This window comes from Monodon monoceros, unplaced genomic scaffold (genome assembly GCF_005190385.1).
Source record: "Monodon monoceros isolate NGI ecotype Baffin Bay Population unplaced genomic scaffold, NGI_Narwhal_1 Super_Scaffold_15, whole genome shotgun sequence".
Taxonomy (NCBI): domain Eukaryota; kingdom Metazoa; phylum Chordata; class Mammalia; order Artiodactyla; family Monodontidae; genus Monodon; species Monodon monoceros.
Window position 1 is genome coordinate 58,206,066 of NW_021703771.1, and position 27,671 is coordinate 58,233,736.

A 27,671-nucleotide genomic window follows, 5' to 3' on the forward strand; every position below is an offset into this window, starting at 1 on the left:
AAATTCAAAAAATAGTTAAAATTTTTCTATGTGCAAGGTACATAGGCCAGTGTGTGATCTACAGTAGAGCATACAAATTCAAAAAATTTTTCTATGTGCAAGGCACATGGGCTATTGTGTGATGACAGGTTGGAAATTAGATGCCTACAATGGCCAGAGAGGTATTAAATGTAAACAGGGCCAAGTGTAATACAACAGGGGTTAGTGGAGACTGAAATAATCTAGAGAGAATTGAAGTGTTTATAAAATACTGTGAAGATAACAAAAAAATGCCTGTGTACTCAATACAGTGTATATGCCTGCAAATTTGTGACACCTGATTCAGTGTGATGTGTATTCATGTAAAAGTTCTATTGAAGGGATTAACCAATTGATTAGATGATAAAAGATATCTAGAACATTATAAGTGAATTGTTTTAAGACAAACAAAAGCTTTCCATTTTTACTCAGAAATGTTTAGAGAATAAATGAATAACCAAGCCCTTTGTAGAAAAAATATATACTTTATTTTCAACTAGAAAGGTGCAAACATGTAACTTTTGGTCACACTCTCAACAAATAAACTGTCCAAAAAAACAGTCATAGTCAAAGTAGAAACAAATGCTTCCAGGTGGAAAAACCAATCAGCTATACAGAGCCATTCATTTTTTAATAAAGGTCATTTGTACATTAAAAGTGAGCCTACCACATTTCCAACCTACAAATCAGACTTCCAAGGACATTGCTGCCTCACCTTCAGCAAAAATCCTGTTTTGATGGACTGCTGCTCTAACTGAGCAGAATTTCCATTTGAATATCCATTTCATGCTTTGAGTTATCAGACAAGCTTTACGTCCTACCTATGGTGTTCAGAATTGAGGCTAACATTTGAAATATCAAAGCATTAAAAACATAAACAAAAAGGCACAAACAACTTTAAATTAACTTAGATAACTGTACAAATATATATATATTTATATATATATATACACACAGTATTTACAATATCAATAAAAAAAAAATCTGGCTTGTTACAGGCAAATTAGCTTGCCACAAGCTGTCCAGTCTAATAGACAGGATTCTGATTCCTGAACACTGTCATCCGAATCAGAAGGTCAGAGCTGAATCTGCTGTTATGACTTAGAGAAGAACTTGACTCATCCTCATGAATGCACATCCTAGCTGTCACTGGAGCTACAGGCAGGTCAGTTGAGTCTTCCTTCCCAGTGACACTCCAAATAGCAGGCACATCACTACTGTAAGATGATAAGGCTTTCTATTGGTCCCTTCCCACTGCTCCTAGCATACATGCTGGTGCTATGCACTAATGCAGTCCCACAGTCAAGTCTTACTTCCTTCAAACCAGTGTCTGGGGTTGACAGACTGTTTGAATGTCATAAGGCACAAGATTTTGAATTTGGTGGGAATTTTTCTTTTCCCCAGTTAGAAAAACAAATTTAAATAACCTGTGCTACTGAAATCATGTTTACACAAAAATGAGATGTGAATCAGTTCAAGTGACAGCCTAAAGAGTTCATGTCTCTCACTCTCTCTGGCTTTAGGCCATGTCTCCATACATCTTCCTGTAGTACAGTGACTCAAAGATGTCATTGTCTCCGGGGCAGTTGTAATGGCAGGCACAGGTCTTGATGAACATCATGCTTTTCTTCATGACCTCGCCATCAGGACACTTGAACTCCACGGGAAGGGTTGCGGTTCTGTGTGGGGTGCAGCACCGCCCATCGGTGCACACGCCGCAGAATTTAGCCCGGAATGTCTTTACGCTGGTGCAGCCAGAAAGCTCAAACTTGACAGGCTTGGAGATTTTGGGGGTCCGGATGCACTTTTTGCCCTTCTGAGGAAGACAAGGGAGGAGAGAAAAATCAATGACTCTGCAAGGGGTGTGGCTTTCTTCAACCTCTGTGTGTTCTTGCCTTAGGGCTGTCTGACTTCTGTTTATATTTTGAGGATGGGAAGGTTGAGTCTCATTTGCCAGTTTTCCAAAAATAGACATGACCTCTTCTGGGATGTCTTGAATGAACTAACACTGTGGAGGACTTCCGAGTGGAAAATTGGTGGCTCCTATTACATAACATCTCATTCCATCAAAACAGTTCAATGGTTGGATATTTTTGGAGATGACAGGCCTATAATAACAAGGGTGGTAAGAGACCTAACTTTGGTCCTGTCCTAACTTTGGTCCTGTCCACTCTTGTTCCATGATTATGAGTTAACTGGAGGAGAAAACGTACCTTAATGTTCTCTTCCAGGTCAGCTTCACAAGGCCTGACCATGCAGAGGCGGCTCTGCTTCTCCAGCCTGCAGAAGGCGTTGTCATTGGTAACCCGGGTGGAGATGCCCATCCCGCAGGTCTTGGAACAGGCACTCCACTCTGTGGTCTGGACCAGGCAGTTGGCTCGAATCATGGTTGGGTCTGGGCCAAACGTGTCTTCCAGTCGGTAAGCTGTGAGAGCAGGGAACGCAAACACGAGGTAAGACCCCAGGCTAAGACATTTCCCCCTGCCCTTGGCAAAGTCAGGACTCAGCCCCAGGGGGGAGAATCACGAGGCTGACTTAGAGGAAGACTCAGCTCACCAGCGAGGGCAGGGCCGACCACGGTGTGGTCCTTGGGCTCGTCACACACCCACTCCTCGCAGCATTTTCCGGGCAGCTTGACCCTTCGTGGGAAGGGGCAGTCGGGGCTGGGCAGGCGGACATCCATGCTGCACAGGGGCACGCAGCCCACCGCCCCATCCAGGCAAGTGCACTGGTATTTGCAGCTGCTCTGGAAGGACTCTCCGCTCCGGTACACCGACCCTCCGAAGACGCAGGGGGCACCATCTTTGGCTGAAGGAGCGGAAGGGAAAAAGGGGACGTGCAGGGGTCAAGCATCGGTTCTCGAGCCTGAACAGGAAGCGCGTCGGGGATGCGAGCTGGGAGCAGGGCTCCAGGGAAACAGCCTGAGGAAAGGACGCAATTCGAGCGGCTTTCTTTTCCGGAGGGACGGTGAGCGTGAGGGAAGAGGTGGTGGGTCATCGAGTGTCCCCCGGCGCCCCGGTGGCGGTGGCGGAGGCGCGGGGCGAGGGGCGCGGGGAGGGGACGGGGGCTGCAGGTCTTACCGGTGCACACACCAATCTTGCGGTTGGCCGGGGAGCCGAAGTCGCAGAAGAGGCCCTTGTGCGGGTCGCAGGGGTCGCGCTCGGTGCACAGCTCGCCCAGCTGCTTGGCGCACACGCGGCAGCAGCCGCAGCTGTCCAGTACCAGGCTGACGCCGGCGGGGCAGCGCGGCGCCGGGCCGGCAGCGCACTGGCACCGGCCGCCGCAGTCCTGGCCGGAGGTGGGCTGCGGAGGGAGGCGGCTGTCAGCCGGACGCACGCCCCTCGGCGCCGCCGGGTCCCTCCCGGTCTCCCGCCCGGCCCCGGCCGCCGCGGGGGGTCTCCGGTGCTTACCCGGCTGCAGAGGGCGAGCAGGAGCACGAAGGCGCAGCGGACGGGGCCCAGGCCGGTGGCGGACATGGTCGGGGCGCTACGGGCGGCGGGAGGCGGTGGGGCGGGTGTGGCGCGGCGGGCCGGGCTGGCGGCTCGGGTTCGGGCCGGAGGCGGGGTCGGGACGCGCCGGGCTGCTGTCTCGGGAGCTGTCGGCCTGGGCGGCTGCCGTCGAACTGAAGGCAGTGGGTCGCCGGCGGTGGGAGTCGCACTGGCTGCCTCCTCTCGGCGGGGAAGAGTTGTTTTGTGAGGCCAGGACGGGCGGCCCGAGGCTTTTATACGCTCAGGGCGGCCCCGGCTCGCCAATGAGCTGAATGGAGTCCTACACAAACAGGGACATTCCTCGCATTCCTCCCCACCTTCCTGCCTCATCAACTCACACCGGATTGATCCTGACCCCTTGACACTCAGCATTCCTCCCGTCTGAAAAAGCTGGCACACTCCAGCTCGCCAAAAAAAAAAAAAAAAAAAAGGCTCAGTATTTCCAGCCACCAAATAGGATTTTTTTTTTCTCTTGCCTCTTCGCATCACTCCTGATTTATATCATTTAAAAAACACATCGGCAGTGATTATCATTATTTTTATGCCACTCACTTCTGTTTCTAATAGCTGTGCCTGTTCTGCACACAGACATAAATCCTTTGTAGGAGGTAGGCAGCTGAAGAGGCTAATAGCAGGGATTCCTAAAAAATTCGAAAGGGTTTCCTTTTTTATTGGTTTGGTAATGATTTTTAGTTTTAGAGGCTGTCTGCCTTTGAAACTCTTCAGAGAGCAGAAAAGGAGTTCGTTCCTTTTAACTGCTTGAAATCCCCTAGAAGCAGAAGCATACCTGCAAATTCCTGAATCCCACATTGGAGATGCAGGAATTTGATCATTTGTCACTTGGAATAACGGTTTGGATGCCCATGCCAGACGAAAAGGAGAATAAAGCTAGGGGTCTGAGTATGGATGCAGTTTTCTGGGAGGGATTTCCACCACTCTTGCTTTGTTTTCTCTTAATATGTGTAGCAGTTTTATCGTTGGGGCTATAGAGAGGGAAAAGGGATGAGTGGACATCAACACTTCCAGAAAGATCCATCTATTGTTATGTCAGAGCAAGTGATTATGTGTTGGGTAGGTAGAAGCCCTGGGTGTTGGGATGGAAAAAGGGGTGGGAAGACAGGGGAACCATATAGGAGGGGAGCAGCAAGAAGCTTGGGGTTCACTTGGGGAGTTTTAAACACATTGGTGGGTCTTTGAGAAATGAGTGATTTTTCTTATGCTAAAACCTATAATCTTCAAATGTGAAGATTTAGTTGTCTTGCAGTTAAAAAAAATCTGATTATATAACGAGAACACTGTACCCCCATTATATTTGGTTATAAACTAAGAGTGTCAGTAAGTAATATATTTTAGTGACTCTCCACACATCTGTGAATAGTAATTGTTACTTCTTATTACCCAAGGAGCCTGTAGCCTAATGGAGGGAGATCAGGACAAGGAAAGAATAGGTTTTATTCCCTCTGCTTGTGTGCAGATGTCAAATATGGCCAATAAAGTCTAAACATATGTCCCTTTCCTAATATTGCTATTTAGCTTCAATAAGGAGTCAGTTAATTAACTGTGCTTCCCTCTAGAATCTATAGTTTAGTTTTTTGTTTGTTTGTTTGTTTGTTTTTGCGGTACGCAGGCCTCTCACTGTTGTGGCCTCTCCCGTTGCGGAGCACAGGCTCCGGACGCTCAGGCTCAGCGGCCATGGCTCACGGGCCCAGCCGCTCCGCGGCATGTGGGATCTTTCCGGACCGGGGCACGAACCCGTATCCCCTGCATCGGCAGGCGGACTCTCAACCACTGCGCCACCAGGGAAGTCCAGTTTAGTTTTTTTTTTTGTTGTTAATAACTCCAGTTTCCACTTTATGTAAAGAGAATGATTCCAGGGCTATGCCATTTTTTCCTATTGTAATGCCACATCCTTTGATGCTGGCATTACCCATGAGTAGATTCATTTTAGTTGCTGATGCTTCCTTGTATAGGCTGAAATTAACTTATCTGTTTCAGAGGCAAAGGCAAACTTTCAGAAGCATTATAGGTTTATAATTTGAAAATAGCCTGTTTAAACTGGCCACATTTTTTCAAGTTTCATTTCATTCTGTTGAAAAAGAGCCAAGAAAAAGAAAACTACTCCAACTTCAGCACAGACCGCATCATCTGTGCACAATTACCTTGTTAAGCAGTGCACATGTTGTACAGTGTAGTTGCATGTCCACAGTGGGATTAGCCAGCCAACGATGGGGGTCTCTGAAGCTCAGGAAGAATTTTCATCATTCTTATTTCATGTTCTTTCCAAGCATTCCTCAAAGAGAAGAGGCCTTAAAAGTTCCTATTTAAAGAAGGAACATTCCGAGTTATGTTAATAGCTACATGTGTATTAAAGGCAACTTGGCCCCCAACTTTTTCTTCCCCTGTGGATGATTTTAAAAGTCCAAAATATGTGGGAAGCCACAGTGAAATCTTTCAAGACCTAAACCCCCAATTATATCTACCACTAATGGTTGGAAAGGTGTGGTGGATGGAGAAGGGGAGGGATGTGAAACTGGGACCTCACCCAAAGTGACATGTGGCCTGGGCCATGAGCTCTTGTGGCTTGCAGGGTGAGGTAGATGGGAGAACTGGTTGGGAATTTTTGAATACTCTGGAGAGTCTAAGAGCCACCACTTCATGCCCAGCAGAGTGGAGACTCTCATTCATGGAGGGGCTAAATTGCTGGACTGGGTTACAGCTGGGTGACCTGGGTTGTATTCTTGGAGCTGCCATTCACAAATCTTAGGGAAGTCACAAGTAGGAGTCATATTCCTGAGTTTCCATTTATAAAATGATGGTTTAATGATAGTTAATTAGACTACAGTTCTCAGAGAACTGGTGCTTTATTTTATTTTAGTTTATTTTTAAATTATTTAATCTTTTTGATCTTTCTTGATTTTCTCTTTCTCCACAAGCATAACAAGTATATTCCTATTCTGCTGTGTTGTTAAAAATATCGGGAAGTATTATAAAAAGAATTTGGTTTTAATAAAATTCACGTGGTCCCTCAAAGTCTCAAAAGTCCATAGTTAGCTCCAGTTGGATGGTTTTAATATTGGCTAAGAGAAAATAAGCATATTGAAATATACAGAACATGGAATCTCAGAATAGAAAAACATGCCGTGCATGTAAGGTTAGATTGGGACTTTATGACCAAAACTCTTTTGAAAGGTTTAAAATGAAAGATTATTAAGACAGTGACAGAAGGAGGGCGGGAGAGAAAGAATGAATACACCCAAGACATTCATAGACTCAAAAGTATGTTTATATTGTGATATGGACCATCAAATGCCAGGAAATTCAAAGGGAAAGGCTGACACTCTGTCCTTCACTCATGCCATGGGGTTTGAATTCTTGCACTATTATAAATGACTCAGCAAATGTTTGTGTGTGCCTGGGCAGTAAAGTGGAGATCGTGGCTTCTTATAACTTCTTCCAGCTCTGACTTATCCCAGCCCTTTTGATTGACAGCAGGTCAGAATTGGGAGAAAAAGCCCTTTGAATTTGTGTGTAAAATGGTTAAGATGCACTAATTTTGTCTTGTAAGCAAGTGTTTATCTAGCAAATGCTTTTTAGAGAGCATTTTTTCTTTTTCCTGGTAGAGTGAGGAATTCACTGAGCTGGCCACTGAGTCCTATTTACAGAGCTATATAAGGTACGTGTGTGTCTACTCAGGCATCATTTGTACAGGTCGTTTGGTTAAGGCTTGTAAGATGTTCAGCTGCGGATGTACTACATTCCTTCTCTTATGTTTTTTGTTGTTTTTTTTTTCCCTGAAAAAAAGGTTACTTGATCAGGTATCAGACATAGAGAAAACCTGGCAGGACTACAGGAAAGTGGCCAGACTTGGAGTGTTTGTGTACTTGAAGAAGGAATCTTGCACATTTCAGCTTTCAGTTGTAGACATTTTCTTATAAGAGCAAGCAGGAGTCTGTGCCAGCCCTCAAAGCGGAAATCAAAGCTCCCAGGGAATGTGACTCAGAGCCAAGACCCATACGCAATGCATACACTAAGCCATCAGATTTATAGGAAGTCTGGCCGTATAAGGACATCTGGACGGGGAATGATTTGTCGTGATGGTCAGTTGGGAGTGGGCTTCCGATATTTCTGACATGCCTCAAATCCAATCATGTAAATGAATTCCAGCAAAAAACATGGTGTGCCAGAAGGCTTTTTGAAAAATAGTCATAAATATTATCCTAAAATCTTCAGGGACCCTGGCCTGGCTTACATTTCCTTGTATTTGCTTAAAACGAAGGTTAAAGAGAGGGCGTACTCCCTGGGAGTTCAGAGGTGGGAAAGAAGCATGGATGTTTACTATCTAAATTACATTCATTTCCTTCATGTTTTTCCCTCCTTATAATTAGTTCTCTGACTTTCTTAGGATATTTTCTGATGCAAAGTTATTTGTCAGAAGGTAGTCAAGACTGTTGCATGTGGTCTGTGTTTCATGTTTGCCAGTTCATTTACTTGCTGATAAATGGAACTGAGGCTTAGACGAGTGAGGAAGGAAAAGAATTTTTTAAAATATGCTATTTCCTTCAGTTTGCTACTTGTCTCACTTATCCTGTTCGTTTAGTTAGCCTGTAGTCTGCTTGCATTAGTCTGAGATGGTGCTGGAGAATACAGATGCTTCTACATGGAGGCGTCTCTCTAACACTTTTCCTGACAGATTAGCAACTCAAACGTATTACCACAGCAACCAGGAGTATTTACAACCCCTTGTTTTCTCTACCTAAACAGGTAGAGTCCCCTCGGTGATACTTAAGGAGGTAAGTGAGTAGGAATGAAAAGAATGGAGGTAACCATTCTTTCAAATGTGTGATTTGGGGAAAGCAAATCAAAAGGTTTAAGAGGAAGACAGAATTGAGATGAGAATTTATTTCAAAGAATGGGAGTAAATGAAACGATAAATATTTTGAAAGCCCCTTCTCACAACTTCAGGGCTTCCTGGAATACTTTTTGAAAATCATTAGGTAGAACCCAGAGAACCGGCTAGGAGGGTAGAGGTGTGAGTTCCACACCTGTCATTTACCTGCCATGGGAGCTCAGGGTCAGGCCTAATCTCCCCTGAGCCCCCAATTTCCCACCTGCTCATAGTTATTTTCCAGCCCAAGGAGACCATGTTTATGAAAGTACTTTTAGATAACGTATGAGGATTTTTTTTGACATCTTTATTGGAGTATAATTGCTTTACAATGGTGTGTTAGTTTCTGCTTTATAACACAGTGAATCAGTTATACATATACACATGTTCCCATATCTCTTCCCTCCTGCGTCTCCCTCCCTCCCACCCACCCTATCCCACCCCTCTAGGTGGTCACAAAGCACGGAGCTAATCTCCCTGTGCTACGCGGCTGCTTCCCACTAGCTATCTATTTTATATTTCGTAGTGTATATATTTCCATGCCACTCTCTCACCTCGTCACAGCCTACCCTTCCCACTCCCCATATCCTCAAGTCCATGCTCTAGTAGGTCTGTGTCTTTATTCCCATCTTACCCTAGGTTCTTCATGACCTTTTTTCTTTTCTTAGATTCCATATATATGTGTTAGCATACAGTATTTGTTTTTCTCTTTCTGACTTACTTCACTCTGTATGACAGACTCTAGGTCTATCCGCCTCATTACAAATAACTCAATTTCGTTTCTTTTCATGGCTGAGTAATATTCCATTATATATATGTGCCACATCTTCTTTATCCATTCATCTGTTGATGGACAATTAGGTTGCTTCCACGTCCTGGCTATTGTAAATAGAGCTGCATTGAACATTTTAGTACATGACTCTTTTTGAATTCTGGTTTTCTCAGGGTATATGCCCAGTAGTGGGATTGCTGGGTCGTATGGTAGTTCTATTTGCAGTTTTTTTTTTTTTTTTTGGCGGTACATGGGCCTCTCACTGTTGTGGCCTCTCCCGTTGCAGAGCACAGGCTCCGGATGCGCAGGCTCAGCGGCCATGGCTCACGGGCCCAGCCGCTCCACGGCACGCGGGATCTTCCCGGACCGGGGCACGAACCCGCGTCTCCTGCATCGGCAGGCAGACTCTCAACCACTGCGCCACCAGGGAAGCCCTATTTGTAGTTTTTTAAGGAACCTCCATACTGTTCTCCAGAGTGGCTGTATCACTTTACATTCCCACCAACAGTGCAAGAGGGTTGCCTTTTCTCCACACCCTCTCCAGCATTTATTGTTTCTAGACTTTTTGATGATGGCCATTCTGACCGGTGTGAGATGCTATCTCATTGTAGTTTTGATTTGCATTTCTCTAATGATTAGTGATGTTGAGCATTGTTTCATGTGTTTGTTGGCAATCTGTATATCTTCTTTGGAGAAATGTCTATTTAGGTCTTCTGCCCATTTTTGGATTGGGTTGTTTGTTTTTTTGTTATTGAGCTGCATGAGCTGCTTGTAAATTTTGGAAATTAATCCTTTGTCAGTTGCTTCCTTTACAAATATTTTCTCCCATTCTGAGGGTTGTCTTTTGGTCTTGTTTATGGTTTCCTTCGCTGTGCAAAAGCTTTTAAGTTTCATTAGGTCCCATTTGTTTATTTTTGTTTTTATTTCCATTTCTCTAGGAGGTGGGTCAAAAAGGATCTTTCTGTGATTTATGTAATGGACTGTTCTGCCTATGTTTTCCTCTAAGAGTTTGATAGTGTCTGGCCTTACATTTAGGTCTTTAATCCATTTTGAGTTTATTTTTGTGTATGGTGTTAGGGAGTGTTCTAAGTTCATACTTTTACATGTACCTGTCCAGTTTTCCCAGCACCACTTATTGAAGAGGCTGTCTTTTCTCCACTGTATATTCTTGCCTCCTTTATCAAAGATAAGGTGACCATATGTGCGTGGGTTTATCTCTGGGCTTTCTATTCTGTTCCGTTGATCTATATTTCTGTTTTTGTGCCAGTACCATACTGTCTTGATTACTGTAGCTTTGTAGTATAGATTGAAGTCGGGCAGCCTGATTCCTCCAGCTCCATTTTTCGTTCTCAAGATTGCTTTGGCTACTCATGGTCTTTTGTGTTTCCATACAAATTGTGAAATCTTTTGTTCTAGTTCTGTAAAAAATGCCAGTGGTAGTTTGATAGGGATTGCATTGAATCTGTAGATTGCTTTGGGTAGTAGAGTCATTTTCAGAATGTTGATTCTTCCAATCCAAGAACATGGTTTATCTCTCCACCTATTTGTATCATCTTTAACTTCTTTCATCAGTGCCTTATAATTTTTTGCATATAGGTCTTTTGTCTCCTTAGGTAGGTTTATTCCTAGATATTTTATTCTTTTTGTTGCAATGGTAAATGGGAGTGTTTTCTTAATTTCACTTTCAGATTTTTCATCGTTAGTGTATATAAGAATGCCAGAGATTTCTGTGCATTAATTTTGTAGCCTGCTACTCTACCAAATTCATTGACTAGCTCTAGTAGTTTTCTGGTAGCATGTTTAGGAATCTCTATGTATAGTATCATGTCATCTGCAAACAGTGACAGCTTTACTTCTTTTTTTCCCATTTGGATTCCTTTTATTTCTTTTTCTTCTCTGATTGCTGTGGCTAGAACTTCCAAATCTATGTTGAATAAGAGTGGTGAGAGTGGGAAACCTTGTCTTCTTGATCTTGTGTTCCTGATCTTAGAGGAAATGGTTTCAGTTTTTCACCATTGAGGACGATGTTGGCTGTGGGTTTGTCATATATGGCCTTTATTATATTGAGGAAAGTTCCCTCTATGCCTACTTTCTGCAGAGTTTTTATCATAAATGGGTGTTGAATTTTGTCGAAAGCTTTCTCTGCATCTATTGAGATGATCATATGGTTTTTCTCCTTCAGTTTGTTTATATGGTGTATCACATTGATTGATTTGCATATATTGAAGAATCCTTGCATTCCTGGAATCAACCCCACTTGATCATGGTGTATGATCCTTTTAATGTGCTGTTGGATTCTGTTTGTTAGTATTTTGTTGAGGATTTTTGCATCTATGTTCGTCAGTGTTATTGGCCTGTAGTTTTCTTTCTTTGTGAAATCTTTGTCTGGTTTTGGTATCAGGGTGATGGTGGCCTCGTAGAATGAGTTTGGGAGTGTTCCTCTCTCTGCTATATTTTGAAAGAGTTTTAGAAGGATAGGTGTTAGCTCTTCTCTAAATGTTTGATAGAATTCGCCTGTGAAGCCATCTGGTCCTGGGCTTTTGTTTGTTGCAAGATTTTTAATCATGGTTTCAATTTCAGTGTTTGTGATTAGTCTGTTCATATTTTCTATTTCTTCCTGGTTCAGTCTCGGCAGGTTGTGTATTTCTAAGAATCTGTCCATTTCTTCTAGGTTGTCCATTTTATTGGCATAGAGTTGCTTGTAGTAATCTCTCATGATCTTTTGTATTTCTGTAGTGTCAGTTGTTACTTTTCCTTTTTCATTTCTAATTCTATTGAATTGAGTCTTCTCCCTTTTTTTCTTGATGAGTCTGGCTAATGGTTTATCAATTTTTTTTATCTTCTCAAAGAACCAGCTCTTAGTTTTATTGATCTTTGCTATTGTTTCCTTCATTTCTTTTTCATTTATTTCTGATCTGATCTTTATGATTTCTTTCCTTCTGCTAACTTTGGGGTTTTGAGGATTTTAAATGTGCCCATCTCTTCTGTCTTTCAGTGGCTCTTCCTCCTCTTAAGTCCAACTAAGCCTTGATTTGAGAAAGCCCATCGCAGTCTGACTTGATAACACCATTCATCTTTGAAGGGATTTCTGAGTGTTAAAATTCCACGAGAGCTTAGAGAACATCAAATCTGACTTCTTCATTTTTTAGATTAGGTGCTCAGAATTGGTAGAGACATTTAACAAATGAAACTTCTAGGTAAAAATATCATGTGGAAATATTCAAGAGACAACTAAAAATTTATTATTATTGCCTGTTTCAGTGAAGTTTTCTTTAGGTTATTTATTCCTCAGAAACCAAGATGGTATTCTTTTGCTTAACATAATGCCACAGACATTTTACACTCTACATTAGACTTTCTTCTTTCATTTACTTTTAGATGTGAACTATCATGATAGTGACAAGCAAGTTTTCAAATTGAATGGAAACTGGTAGCCAGTACATGCTAAAGTGTTAAAAACTAAGTTGTTCAGGGCTTCCCTGGTGGCGCAGTGGTTGAGAGTCTGCCTGCCGATGCAGGGGACACGGGTTCGTACCCCGGTCCAGGAAAATCCCACATGCCGTGGAGCGGCTGGGCCCGTGAGCCATGGCCACTGAGCCTGCGCGTCCGGAGCCTGTGTTCCGCAACGGGAGAGGCCACAACAGCGAGAGGCCCGCGTACAGAAAAAAAAAAAACAAAAAAAACAGAAAAACAAAACTAAGTTGTTCAAATTGTCCAAAGAGTTTCGAAAATATTCCTCTATGTGGGAATTTTTAAATAACTATGCCTATGGGAATCATATATTAAAATCTGAACAGATGGATAAGGCTTTTTGTGAAGGCATCAGGCTTCTAGGTCAGAGCTTAACACCATAAAGGAAGAAAAGCCACTATTTAAACTCTTGACATCATCAGATTTGAAGTAAATGTGAACTAATGCATTGTTTAATCTGATGTTAGAACTCACAATGCCAATTTTGTCTGATCAATTTAACAAGAATGCTTCTTAGTGCTCTGTCAGGGTGCCTGAAATGGATACTGTATATGGCTGTATCACCTTCCGTTTATGTAGAAATTTTAAATTTACAAAAGGCCTTTCACATACACGATGTCACTTCAGCTTCATAACAGTCCTGTGAGAGATTATTCTTCCCATTTTGCAGGTGAGGAAATTGAGGTCCAAGAAGGCTAAGTAATATTACATAAGCTTGGGCAGAGGTGGAGCAGGGACATGTGAGTCTGAATTCGGTTCTAAAGGGAACACTTCTTTTCAAACTCCACTGCTTCGTTTCTTCACACGTTCTATATACACTGATCTCTGAACAATATATGTTCTTAAGATAGTTATCTCAGAGCTTCTTAAAACTCTTAAAGCACAAACCCTAGAAGGCATATAAAACACTGTGGGCTAATTAGCATAGTCAGTATTATGCTGCGGTCTGACATAAGCATGAAGTAGAAAGATAACGTTTACTGATCTGTATTAGGAGAGACTCTTGGGCTTAGACAAAGATTTCTGCCCCCCCCCCCCCCCCACGATTAAGATTTTTGTGATTTTTGCTGTGTAGGCAGATGTGTTGCTTCTTATCCACTAAGGAACTGATGTAGCTAAAAAAGGAAACATGAATCAAGATGATGGGTATGCTTTGGAAGGCTTAATATCAGGGTGTGTACTGCTATGACATCAGCGGCAGCCCACACTGAAAATGCGCAGTCTCTAACTCAGTGCTGTCTTGTTTAGGCTGAGACTCGGACCAACCACAGGCATCAAAAAAGTCTTCTTGAATAATTGCATCATTCACTGATAAGCGACCCTTGTGCATAAATACCATGGCAGACTCTCAGACGGGCCATTGGCATTGAAGCAGTATCTACCACAGACAGAATTTTTTCACAAGTATCCCTTAATAGGCATGTCTCAGTGTGTTATTAACATAGTGCTTATTTTATGAACTTCATCTTCAGTGAAAAAGCACTTTCCTCATACGGAATACAGTGTGCATTTCAGGCTTACAGCTTTCCCCTTCTTTTGCCATGGGGTGATTTGGTTTGAGTCCTGATGAGTTTCATGTTGTTAATGGAATGAGGTCTATGTCGTCACTACACATGGCAGAGATTGAGAGTGCTCTTGTCTAGGAGAAGCAGGTTTGTAATGTGGGGATATTCGTACGGACCCATGTGTGTGTGTGGAAGTGAACAACTACAGGATAAAGTTTCACGGAACCGTGGACTTACTTGCTCATGTCTGGAAATATTTCACCATTAAGCCATTTCTCACATATAGATGATGAAAGCTGATTTTGTCCAAATGAATCTTTTCTGGCATTTTCATCGTCTCTGACTGCTCTCTGTTGATTCTTCTTGCTCATGTGTTTTGCCCTGCTGTTTCCAAATGTGGCTGATTCCTGAGACTCCCACTGCTTGCTTTCAACTCTGTAGGTAAGCAGGCAAACTTCTGGCCCAGCTTCAGAGAGACTTTGAACCAACTTTACTTTGCAGTGGGATGAGGCACTGCTAGGTGCCGTGCCCGGTGGGGCACTGTGGTGGGTACTGTGCTGGGTGCTGTGCTGGGTACTGTGTTGGGCACTGTGATAGGTACTGTGCTGGGTGCTGTGTTGGGCACTGTGGTGGGTGCTATGCTGGGTACTGTATTGGGCACTGTGGTGGGTGCTGTGCTGGATACTGTGCTGGGTGCTGTGCTGGGTACTGTGTTGGGCACTGTGGTAGGTACTGTGGTGGGTGCTGTGATGGGTGCTGTGCTGGGTACTGTTGTGGGTACTGTGCTGGGTGATGTTTTGGGCACTGTGCTGGGCACTGTGCTGGGTATTGTGCTGGGTACTGTGGTGGGTGCTGTGCTGGGTGCTGTGTTGGGCACTGTGCTGGGTACTGTGGTGGGTGCTGTGTTGGGCACTGTGGTGGGCAATGTGGTGGGTGCTGTGCTGGGTGCTGTGCTGGGTACTGTGCTGGGTGCTGTGTTGGGTGCTGTGCTGGGTGCTATGTTGGGCACTGTGCTGGGTGCTATGCTGGATACTGTGGTGGGTGCTGTGTTGGGCACTCTGTTGGGCACTGTGCTGGGTGCTCTGCTGGGCACTGTGGTGGGCGCTGTGCTGGTACTATGGTGGGCTCTGTGCTAGGTACTGTGCTGGGCGCTGTTGGGCTGGGCACTGTTGTAGTAGAACTGAGCACAAAGCCCTGTTGGCTTTGACTCTATCTGCACAGGCCCTTCCTCACCAGTCCACCAGATTCCTCCTGGCCAGCTTCTGGAGGAGCTGCCAGTGAGGGGGCCCCCATAGCGTGGTGGTACCTCTTCTGCTTCTCTGATGTTCTCTTCTTAATCACGGAAGCCTGGCCTTAATCTAAAGAGCGCTCAGGAACTCCAAACTCCTGTATTGCTCGCGCTTCACATCCGACTTTCCAAGAAGGGAAAATGACCTTATATTGAGCAGAAATGGTGATCTGTAGACTTCTGTCTACAACTGCCAAAGACTAGGGGATTTCTCAGACTCCATGTGCGTTGAGGGCAGGTGACCAAGTGCATTGACAGTGCATCACCTGGCGTCCTTTAGACAAGCACAGCTGAAGGTCATTTGCTTAGGCTCCTTCTTTTTCTTGGCAGTGGTGATGGTAGGGAAATACTACTGCTCTACTATTTCAGTAGGCCCAGTATTCAGTCAAGCCTAGGAAAGCAAAGGAAAAAACAAAGAAACCAATAGATCATATTTTAAAAAACCTTGGTGTTTACGTTTTAAGATCTCAAGAATAAAGCCTACAAAATGAACTTGATTCGTATTTAATTAAAGATGATTTTCAACAGTTCTAGTTTGATATTCTAGTAGGAACATTTATTACCTAAAGTAGGTTAATTCTGTATTGGAAAAGCAATTCCTAAGATTAGCCACCATTTTGGATTTAACCAGGGCAACTTTTGTTATCTTGATTTCAAATGTTCTATTGATAGAGGTAATACAGACGTGACATGAATATAGAATTTGCTGGACTTAGTATTTCTCTTTTTGACTATTTCAGGAGAGACCTTTTTTTCTTTTTCTTCTTTACTTCATTAGTCAGCTGTTTTATTAAATGTGTGACATCATGCCAACTACTTAATATATCTGAGCCTCAGCTGGCTCCCCTTAACTTGGAGATATTACTAGTACCCTACCTTATAAGACCGTTGGGACAATTTGTGAGGATTAAATCCCTCAAATCTTGCAAAGTGCCAAGCACAATGTCTGTCACAGAATAAGCGTCAGTAAACGTTCGTTAAGGTAAAATTTTCCTTTTCATTCATATCTAAATATTTTTACATTAGCACATTGACCAAATATTAGCCCCTTAGCCCAGTAGGTTTCGGGGTCATGCACTATGCAGATTGCATGGAAAGAAAAGAATGTGGTAACAGTTTCTGTTGACAGACTATTTCTAGCAAAACGGATACTATTGTTATGTCACTTGTGAATGATTTATGACTTGTGATTCTGTCCTTAGGGTCCCATTATTTTCTTTTTTTTTTTTTCTTTTTGCCATCAAATTGCCACAGTTGGGAGTATAAGTTCTTGAAAGAAGCAAAGAATACCGTTAAGGAATTTGGTACCAATTATTATTGAGTGTGCATATCTAAAACATCTCAGCAGATTATATTAATATCCATGAGAAAGTAGAAATATTTATGATGAAATCATAAATTAGGCTGCTGTTCCATCTTGGATTTAATGACTTTATGATAGTTGCAAAAATAGTGCCTGGAAAATGTCTCTGTAGGACATGGAGAGGTGTGTGTGTGTGTGTGTGTGTGTGTGTGTACACATGGGCAATATTGGTGCTGCAAGAGAGGGAAGAAAATTTAAGTTTCTAGTTTTTGCCATTAAAATCATGAAATGAAAGAGAGGAAAAGAGAGAAAGGAAGTGCTAATATGTATAACACGAGGATGAGAATGGCGTGGCTATGATAGTATGACACAGCCTCACATCAGGAATGATACTGAACCTACCCTGTACATATGAGAAAATTTAACTTTATGGAATTCAATTGCTAGAAAAGACAATTCCAAAATAAAGAGAACTGTGCAAGTGGAAAATGAAATATCCCTTTGAATGATACAATTGCATTTAATAGCTACAAAAGACGTGACCTAATTTTATAATACTAACAGTCAAAAATGTGGTATTTCCTCTGTCTCTTTGGAGAAAGTGAGGCACAACGGAAGTGTTAGGGAAGCCGAATAGAGAAACTTAAAGGTTGGGTAGGGTTGATAATGGTACCTACGTGACCTTGCCTGTTGGGAAATAGTCACCTTGGCAGGTGGTTTGTCAACCTTCTTTCTGTCTCTCTGCTTCTCCCCTAAAGTCCTCCTTCAGGACCCTGGTATGCCACAGATGAGGCCACCTTTCCCACACTGCCTGTCTTTCCCCCCTCTCCAGTTTGGTGTAGAGTTCTGAAGAAACCCTGTCCTAAAGATTCTTATTCTTATGAGCGATCTTCCTGTGTGTCTAATTAGCACACTTACTGATTTTCTGAGCTGTCGAAGGCTTTGTACCTGGCTTCTGTTCTTCCATTGAACCCTAACTCCTACCACCATCATAGGTTTACCCCAGTATCCACCAGAACTTACTTCTAAGTTCTTGTTGCCTGCATCTTTAAAGCCAACCAAGACTTGCCCCAAACCTTGCCATTACCTAGAAGTGCCCCATCCCCTCAGGTCCTAAACCATCTGCTGTCTCCTGCTCTCTCTCTCTCTCACTTACCCTTTATGTCTATTCTTTGACCTGATTGAGACCGGGATCTCTTGCCCCCTTCCTTTTCTTCTAAACACATGGCTTCCTTCTCTATGACATCACGTTTTAGGTCAACAGTCTCTTGCTAGCACCTCTGGCGTTCAACCTCCCAATCTTTTTTCCAGCCAACTGCCCTGCCTCAGTTGCTCCTACACCGCTTGCCATATATTTGTGGTCTCCGGTCTCAGCCAGGCCCTCAGTTCTGCTCTGCTGTGCTTTTAGTCTTTCTGGTCAGCCCTTTCCTATCTGCTCCTTGGTGTCGTTTCCAAACCTCCCCGCTTCCCTCAAGGTTCCTACCCTGCCCTCTCCCTCCCAGCACATCAGTCCTCCTTCCTACACGAGACCATCAGGCATGAGCCACTCAAGCCTTCCTCCCCAGGACTGATGGGTCCTCAGCCCCATATTCACTCTAGCTTAAAGCTGCAGTGTTCAGTTCTGTAGATTCTGGGTCACATATGACCATTTAAATTTAAATTAGTCAGAATTTAAAATCCATTTCGTTAGTTGTTCTAGTTGCATTTCAAGTGTTCATATGGCCAGTGGCCACTGAATTGGTTGGAGTGGCGAACCTTAATGTCGTACAGAAAGCTTGATTGGACGGTACCGATTTAGACAGACTTCTACTTGTGCTTTTGGTCCTTCTCCTGTCTACTGTGGAACGCTTTCACTGTTTCTCATCTTTCAATTTCTTTTTTTTCTCGCAGCTTCTTCTCGGCCTATAAAGACATGTAAGTTTCTCCCACATAAAAAAGAAAAATCCCTGATTCACTTTGTTATAAAGCAGAAACTAACACACCATTGTAAAGGAATTATACTCTAATAAAGATGTAAAAAAAAAAAAAGAATACTCAAAAAAAAAAAAAAGAAAAATCCCCAAACAAAATAAAACAACCTTCCCTTTGTCCTACACATCCCTTTATATAGTGCTTTTTCATACTCTGAAACTCCTGAAACACACACATACTCATAGCACATGATGACAAACACACACACACACAAATCCTCTGTATTTACTGTCCCCATATACTTACCAGGCAACCCACTGCAATAAGGCTTCTGATTCTAGCACTGCAAATTGCCATCAAACAACCTACTCATTGCCAAACCCAATGGATTCTTTTCAGTCCTTATATAACTTGATTTCTCTGTGGGTTTTGTAGTTGAGTTATGTCCTCTCTCCATCTCTTTGGCCATTTCCTTTGGTCTCCCTTGAAGTCTTATTTCCCTCTGCCTGCCCCTTTGATGTGGATGCCCCATAGTCTTTTGTCCCTGGTCCTCTTTTTACTTACATGTTTTTCCATTGCCACATTGTTGATGGTTCCCTGCTCTCTGGATCTCGACCAGATACATTTGTGCCATGTACAGGATATTAATCTGAATGTCCTACACAGACCTTAAAGTAAGCATATTCAAAGCCACACTCATTGCCCCCACCCCCAAATCTGCTCCCTTTAATGTTTCCCAGTCTTAGTGATTGGAACCACTATATACCATCATATTGAAGCCTGTATATTGTTTGATATTCTTTTTTCTCTTTCACCTCCTATATTTAATCAGTCCCAAAGCTCTGTACACTCTACCTTCTCATGATATCTTCCCAACATATCATGCCATTGGCATCTTTTGTCTGAATTACTGCGTTAGTCTTTCTGTTATTAACTGGTCTTTGACCTGCCTTATTTGCCCTTTCCAATTTATTCCCTGCACTGCTGCCTGAAGAATCTATCACTGCAAAGTATTTACTCACCTGCTTAAAACCTTCACATGGTTTCCATTGCTTCCAAGATAAATCCCTTTGTCTGGTTCCTATCTTCCCCATTCTTATTTATCACTACCCACCACCCCACCCTTATAACTTTTTTATTTCCTATTTTGTTCCAGTCAGTGTCAGTAAAGTAGTTTCATCATGCTAATCATGCCGTTATAATTTACTAATCTTGCATATCCTGCACTTGGAGGAGCTGTAAAGTGTGTTTACACCAAATGAACTTTTGACTATAGTAGGAGCTTGTTTTATATTTGTTCCAGTACATATATACTTACAGATACACACACAGTGGAATAAAAAATTTATGGAAACAATATTTATCATTACTATATGTGATAGCTTTGGTATTTTAAAATCGATTACATTCCATTAAAAAAAAATGCTGATCTTGACCTCCATGATACTGTGATTTATAAGAAATATATTTGGTCCTTCAGATGACCAAAATGTATTTCTTATATATACTCAGTCTTTGTGCCATTTCTGGCTCACGGCTTTTAGAACACTTGAAATTTCCTAAGTGTTGAGAGCGATAAAGGTGTCTTTTGTTATATGAATGAGGTGACTTTTGGAAGCACCTAAGCATGGAGCTGGTTGCCATTGGCACCAACCATGAGATTAGAGGGTTGGAACTTTCTGTCCACTCCCCCGCCTCACGCCCCCATTATACCAGACCTCTGGGGAGCTGCGAGGGGCTGGAGGTGGAATCAATTACCAATGGCCCATGATTTAATCAACCATGCCTATGTGATGAAGCCTCCATAAAAACACAAAAGGACAGGGTTCGGAGAGCTTCCGGGTTAGTGAACACATGGAGGTTTGGGAGAGTGGGGTGGTGTGCCTGGAGAGGGCATGGAGCTCAGCGTGCCTTCCCGTGTACCTTGCCCTATGTGTCTCTTCCTTCTTGCTGTTAAGTAAAATATTTCTCTTGAGTTCTGAGAGCTGTTCAAGCAAATTAATAGAAAGCAAGGAGGGGGTCATGGGAACCTTTGATTTATAACCAGTTAGTCAAAAGGACAGGTAACAGCCTGGCCTTGCAACTGATCTCTGAAGTGGAGGACAGTCTTATGAGACTGAGCCCTTTCATTGTTCAATCTGAATTGTTTGTTAATGTGGGGAAGCCTATACACACACACACACACACACACACACACACACACACACAACACACTCACTGGAATAGGATCTAAGAACCCTTTCAATCTCTAAGCTTATTTTACTGTCTAAAAGAACCCACACATTAGAAATAAGATATATAGATATAGCGTTGCAATCCCAGGTGATCAGGATAGGCTATCTGAATAAGCATTGGAAGGAGGTGGAAGGTCATGTGAGGATGTGAGGTTTGGGGATGCTGTAGACATTTGGGAATCATTAAAAGAGCACCTGTAGTTTCTGGGAGACCAATGTGTGGAGTGCAAGCGAAATACAGAGTAGAGATGCAGAGAAAACCTGGGTTCTTGGTACTTAATCAGTTTTATCAGTTTCATGAGCCAATATGTCCAGCCCCGTTTTTTTTAATGGGTTCTGGATACTGTACTCCAAAATGTCCTAGCTGATACAGACTTCACTAATGTGAGAGAGGGAATAGTTTTACTTTCACATTTATATTTTCTACTGTAATTACTTATAACATTTCCTAATTCTTTCATAGTATTAGGATATAACAATGCTTTCTAACCCACCCCTTTTAAAAAAAGACATACTGGAATACATATAAAATGCTAATATTTTTATGGCATTTTTGGGCAAAGGCTTTCTAAAAGTTCTAAAATTTTGGAATGGTAAAGGTATAGAAATTCCTTTGGTTTGAAGATATCAAAGATCATAGGGAAGCTTGCTGGAAAACTTCTACTAAAAAAAAGTTTTTAGGTAATTTAAGGTATTTCTTGGAAGTTGATTTCTGAGTATTTGTGAATAACCTCTCGCACAGCATGGAGTACAAACAAATCTGCCATTGAATGAATTCCTTATATAAAGTTTGAGAACTAGCTTGAACTTTAAAATAGCCTATAACTATGCTATATTTAGCTATAAAATTCACAATTACTAAGGTTTTAGGAACTACGGTGACTTATAGTGTACTTCTATCAATTTATTTATTGATCATATAAATAAAATATCTGAGGCTCATGTATTCATATCTGGTAAGTTTGTGGTTTTCAGAATACTAGGGAATACAGTGTTTATTTCATTCAAGACATAATTTATTGAAGTAAAAAATTCTCTAAAAAATTGGATACTGGGTATGTAGGAAAAGTTGCTGGTTGGCTGGCTGATGCATTTTCTAAAAATTAAGGCAGTTGTCAAAATTGCCTAACCTTAGGCATAAGAAGATATTAGTGGAAAATTCTTCCAAGCTAATAAATTTGTTCAAATGCTCTAAATTAAAACTCAGTCAGACATTTGTTATTGTTTCCCTTTCAGTGAAATAAATAATTCACAAATATTTTGAGCATTTGATATAGCTCTAACATTGTTTTAAACACAGTGGGATATCAAAAGATATCTAGTTCTTGCTTACAAGGAGGTTATGATCTATTTGCAGAAGCAAGTTACACATGGACTAAGCGGTAAACCCATGATCTTCACAGTTTTCTGACATGGTAACCGCACGACACTGAAAACTCTGGAGGATTGGTGTGATGTAATATTTCATGACCCAAAAGTTTATTAGAACTTTTGAAGAACTTTGAGGTATAGATAGTGATAGAGCCATTTGCTATGAGGCTTAAGAGCTCTTTCTCAAGTGTCAGTGGGTGAGTGGTGAGTCATTAAGTGGTCATGGAGGGATATAGCATTAAGTGTTCTGTAAGTGAAGAGGAAGGAGAAGTAACCAATGTGGAAAACCCAGCGTGACCTTTTAACGGATATAAGCTGGGTTAAAGGATGAGCAAGGGCATTCCAGACCTTAGGAATGGTGTGAACAGTCTTGACTTTGTGAATGTTGTGACATATATGGAAGAGAATAGATGGGCTGTTTGGACGTGAGCCAACATGGGGATGAACTGGAAGGATTAAGGAAGGGACTACAGTGCAGGAACTGCAATCCTAATTTCTTTCTTTTACTCTAATGTTGAATATATCACTTTTAGTTTTAGCCCTCTAGTCTTTGGAACATATATATTGCTTTATAATAGTTTTCAGGGCTTAGAGAATGTTAAGAATGCACTTGCAGATTTATAAGGAATGATTAAGAGAGTCTCAAAACTCAGAGTTAGTAATGCTGAAATTTTTGTTATGCTCTGTTTCTCTTCTGGCTTTACATAGTATCTATTATTTTTTCTCTCCACAACCTGCAAAGCGCCAGGGATATGGAAAAAACACAAAGCACAATAAACATTTGTTGAATTAATGCATCTTTCTTGAGAGCAGAGATTATATTTCTTCTTTTTTGTGATTCTCCATGACTCCTATATGGCGTTATGCACGCAGTGAACATCCCATAACTATAAAGTATTGAAAATGTTTATGTTACGGAGAAACAAACATGACTGAAACCAGTATTACTTGCTCAAACTGTCTAGAGCATTCTTTCATTCATTCAGCCACTCAGTAATGGGTGCATTCACAGGACACTTCACTAAGAACTTTTAGTCTGAGGGTGATTTTATGCCTTTTACAGGCTGGCCAACTCTTACTGATCCTTCAACTCTCAGCGCACATGTCACTTTCTGTTTTAGCATTCCAGACTGGGTTCGGTGCTTATCCTTTCATAACCATGTTCTCTAACTGTATGGTAATTTGCTCCAGATGGTGCTCCACAAGAGCAGAAGTGAGTCATTCACCTCTTGGTCCCTAGTACCAAGCCCAATACCTTGTTTATAGATGTCACTTGATGAGAGTTTGTTGAGTAAATGTTTGTAGAACAAATATAATCTTTAAGGATGGTGCTGTCAGCTATATGGCTATGAATTGGCAATTTGGCTTTTAAGTATCACATTCAGAAAACTAACTGAAAAAGCAAAACTGCCACAGTTATAACAGTTTGGAGACAAATGTGAGTCAACAAGAAAGAATAATTAAAAAGTCACAAAAATGTGATATAAAATATAAGATGAAAAGTACCATTAATAAACTATTCATATTACGTGGGTATATACATTTTTTATTGCGGCAAACTTTTACTGTGTATCTAGTAATTAAAATATAATTGTTAATGGAGGGGTGATGTTTATTCAATGTATGATTTAATAAAAACTGTCTTTTTAAATAACTAACTTAAATAACACTCAAAAATTTATTTTTGACACTCTCAAATCAAATAAGTAATGATTGTTATCTTTAGGCTAGAAGTGGAGACTGATTAGATTTAAAATATTTTTCAAAAACTTAGCAGTGTTGTTTGTAACAAATAAAATGGAATCCACTAGCATGTCCTTATTTATTTGATTGTGAGTTTTCCATCCCCACCAGAACTTTTTGAGAATAAATAGAATCTACGTGTAAAGTAAAATTTGCTTTATAATCAGACATGTGCCTTTACGCATTTGGAAGTTAGAGACAACTCACAAGTCTTGGATTGGGTGAAGGCAATGATGCCACTTCATCCTCAGAACGCTATTTGGAAGAGCAGTTAAAACAAATGCAAAATGAGGGGGAAGACTTAGCACAAGTGGATTTTTGTCTCATGAGATTCGCTGAAGTGTATTATTTTCCCTAGAAATGCCTTAGTCCCAGCTTGTGCTTGTCTTAATTTTCTCCACAGCCCTCGCAGGGTACTTTGCATATTAGTAAGTATGAGCTGACTTGAATTGAATTAAGCTTGGCGCGATCCAGCTGCTCTTGAGGCAACTAGCACCCCAAAGGCATGGAGATAGAGCAGTCCTTTTCAATAACTAATCTGTGGAACTATTTCCTACTCTATGTAAGTCCTGGAATTCTTACAGACAGTCACAAAGTGTGGAAAATGGCTGGATATTAAAGCAGGATGTTACAGACCTACTAAGCCAACCTTGTCAGACTTCTCTTCCCTTCACCCCGAAGTAGAGTATCAGGAGTTAAAACTTCAGGAGTTACGCAAAACTCTAAGCCACATCTACTCGTGCATTCTTGGGATTATTTGGGTCAATAGTTTGTCTTTCATGTGGTGTGTTTACATATGGTTGGAAGTGGTGAAGTCATTTTCACTGAGAGCATTACAAAGTAGAGAGTCTGAATGCTACAAAGGGGGGTGATTGTTATTAACAGTCAATCAAGAGAAACAATTGAATCAGAAGTTGAATGGGTAAAACAATATAGAGTTAGTGTTTTGTGAATTTTGTGTATTTAAAAAAAAGACCTAAGACATTAAACCAAAAGTAAACCAACTGAAAATTGGTAGTTCTTTTAATTTTATACTCATTTAATTTGTGGACTAATTCTTGATGCATATGTTTAGCCAAAAGTTGAAAAGCAAATACAAAGATCAAATTTCTGTCTCCACTCCCCGCCCCTGAAGAAGGAAGTTAAAAGTACTTAACTTACACATTTTACTGGGTTGATTTATTTAAAGCTCAGTTGACCTAAATGGTTATAAAACGTCTACACATAAAGATGTTAGCAGGTATTTTTATATGGGCAAATCCTGAATATGATGGAAATGTAATTTCAACTTGGAACATACAACTAGCAAATTTAAGAATAGGAGTTTTCTTTTTAGCTTGTTGTGGAAATAACACCATGTCTTTGTTTTCAGGTAACAGGGTGAAGTCACTGCCAGAGCCTGACTTCCTACTATGAAAAAGGTAAGGTATGAAAGAAAGGAACAATCCCAGTGGAAATTCCACCATAAGATCACATACCGACCAAATCTTACTATTTAGTATTTCCACTTGTAGACTAGATTTTATTTGACATAAATATATCAAAAAATATGTGCTTTTAATTTAAATTTCTTTCTTTCTGAAAAACAAAAGGCAAGGCATCTCTTCTATAAAATGAATAAACTTAGGTGGAGTTTGCTAAGTACCATGTCTTCTAACTGTGGCCTCTCTAGAGTTTATTTAATGTGGTTCATCTTCAGGAAGTTGCAGAGTAATGAAGAGTCTTACAGGAAATAGTGACAGTGTTACTGTTATCTTTAGGAAAAGTCCCATGAAACAAAGGAAACCATTTTTAAACTGTCTTAGAATTTTTTTTTTAAGCTCAGTTTAGGATTGTATAATAGAGTAAAGCATGCCTATTGTTTGCAGTTATTCCTTTAATAATACTAATTATCACACATGTTTTGGTGATTAGTAATACTATTGATATGGCTCCCTAAAAACCTCATGAATTTTAGGTAGGTTAAATTAGAGTTGTTTTTTTTGTTTTTTTGTTTTTTCCCTTAAGGCTTGGAATAGATATTTAAAGACTTGTCCAAAGCCACATAACCAGTTAGTGGCAGAACTGGCAGAACTGCAGAACTGGCAGACAGGTTTGCTGACTTTAGCTCCATCTCCATTGTTTTGTTTTTTTCTCATTACTTCCTCCTATCTTATTTAATTTACTATGGGGAAATATATTTTGAGGAAAATAAAAATAAATGGAAAAGAATAACATGAATTCTAAATTAAGGCTGTTGTTTTAGTAATTTTCAGCATCCTGGTTTATTTCATTCCCAGGATGTTAATGCCCTGCAGTGGCTGCTGACATGCAGCAATGAGGCTCCAGACTTGGGCTCAGGAGTCAGGCACTTGGGTGGGGCTTGTTCTGCCCCTCAGTAAGTGTGAGAGCTTGGGTCTCAGCTGCCCCTTTGGAAGATGAGAGCATAGCAAAACCTACCTTTGGGGGTTGTTGTGAGAATTCAATGAAGTATAGTTTATTTAAAGTGTTTATAATAGCGTTGATGTATATACTAAGTGCTCCCCAAATGTTGGAGACTATTATATTTACTTTAATAATTAATATTATCAAGGAAGATGAAAGATTTATTTTCCCCAATTAAAAAACTAAAAAAATTAGGGATCAAGGGGAAATTCACTTTCTGGAGAGGGGCTTCTCAGTGCTCCAGTGATCTCATAAGCATTGTTAGTTCACAGTAAGGGCCATTGAATGAGAAACAGAAGAATAATGTTTTCAATTAGTAAAAATTTTATAAACAAGGTAAATTAGCAGCTTAGTTACTAAATTAAATTATCTTGCTTTGAAACTCAGGCTTTCTTCTAAAGAAATATTTGTTAAATAGACTAAGAAGTCCCTTTAGATGTGGCATTACTTCTCAGAATAAGCACTGTCAGGAATTCTGGGTAAATGTATTTAAGACATGGATTAAATATTCACTAAGTATGTGAGTTTAAAAATTATAAAAGTCTTGGGAGTTTGTTTTAGAAAATCTACCAAAAGTAAGCACTGTGAAAGTAGTAGTTTAATTTTTGGTTCTGATTAGAGAAACTGACAGCTTCTTTTTTTTTTCTCAGCTAGTTAAATATATATAGAATTAGAAACTGGTAAAGTTGGAAGAAAACACTTCTGATCATGCGGTCTTATGCTTTTCAGGCTTCTCACCACGGCACCTAATTACAAAAATGTAACCTATGAAAACCAGGAGCAGCAGCTGTAGTTGTTTCAAGAGAGGGGGTTGGAGCTGGGCTCACCGCTTCTGCAGAACTCTGCAAAGCCCGTGAGCGCACCTCCCCTTCAACAGGTGAGGAAACTGACTCTGTAGGCAATTTGCACCTTACTCAAAGACACACTTTCAGACAGACAGTGGCGGAGCCAGTTCTTGAATAAATACCCTCTCCTCTTCTGATTTTACCCTATATCCTTCCTAGGAAAGGATCTGTAAATTAGAGCCCTTTAACAATCCAGATCCTTTTCTCTTCTCCACCTTTATTATAGAGTTGTACTGACAGAAAGTCCATTTAGCTTGATATCAGCATGACGGGCATGTCCTTGGATCAGTGCAAATCCATCCCAATTAATGTTTAATTGATTTACTCATGAATATCTGTTAATCACCTGCTCTGTGCACCTACTGGGCACCATATTACGCCCTGGGAATATCAAGTTGATGAAAACGCCATGT

The 27,671-nt window shown here is 41.1% G+C and overlaps 1 protein-coding gene and 1 long non-coding RNA gene across 5 annotated transcripts in view; one reads left to right on the top strand and one right to left on the bottom strand.

Moving 5' to 3' along the window:
• Positions 1-483: 483 nt before the first annotated feature.
• CCN2 (cellular communication network factor 2) lies at positions 484-3,741 on the bottom strand. Its single transcript, XM_029223580.1, has 5 exons — positions 3,429-3,741; positions 3,099-3,321; positions 2,575-2,826; positions 2,232-2,443; positions 484-1,834 (listed from the first exon to the last, which is right to left on the bottom strand). Exons 1-5 carry the CDS (start codon positions 3,492-3,494, stop codon positions 1,538-1,540), a joined length of 1,050 nt encoding a protein of 349 aa, XP_029079413.1. The 5' UTR covers positions 3,495-3,741; the 3' UTR covers positions 484-1,537.
• The window catches only part of LOC114895939, a 187,223-nt gene continuing 162,255 nt past the window's right edge, over positions 2,704-27,671 (top strand). For all 4 annotated transcript variants that reach the window (XR_003793665.1, XR_003793664.1, XR_003793667.1 and 1 more), the window contains exons 1-3: positions 2,704-2,985; positions 25,362-25,410; positions 27,143-27,290. This is a non-coding gene — a long non-coding RNA (uncharacterized LOC114895939). The remainder of the gene's footprint in view (positions 2,986-25,361; positions 25,411-27,142; positions 27,291-27,671) is intronic.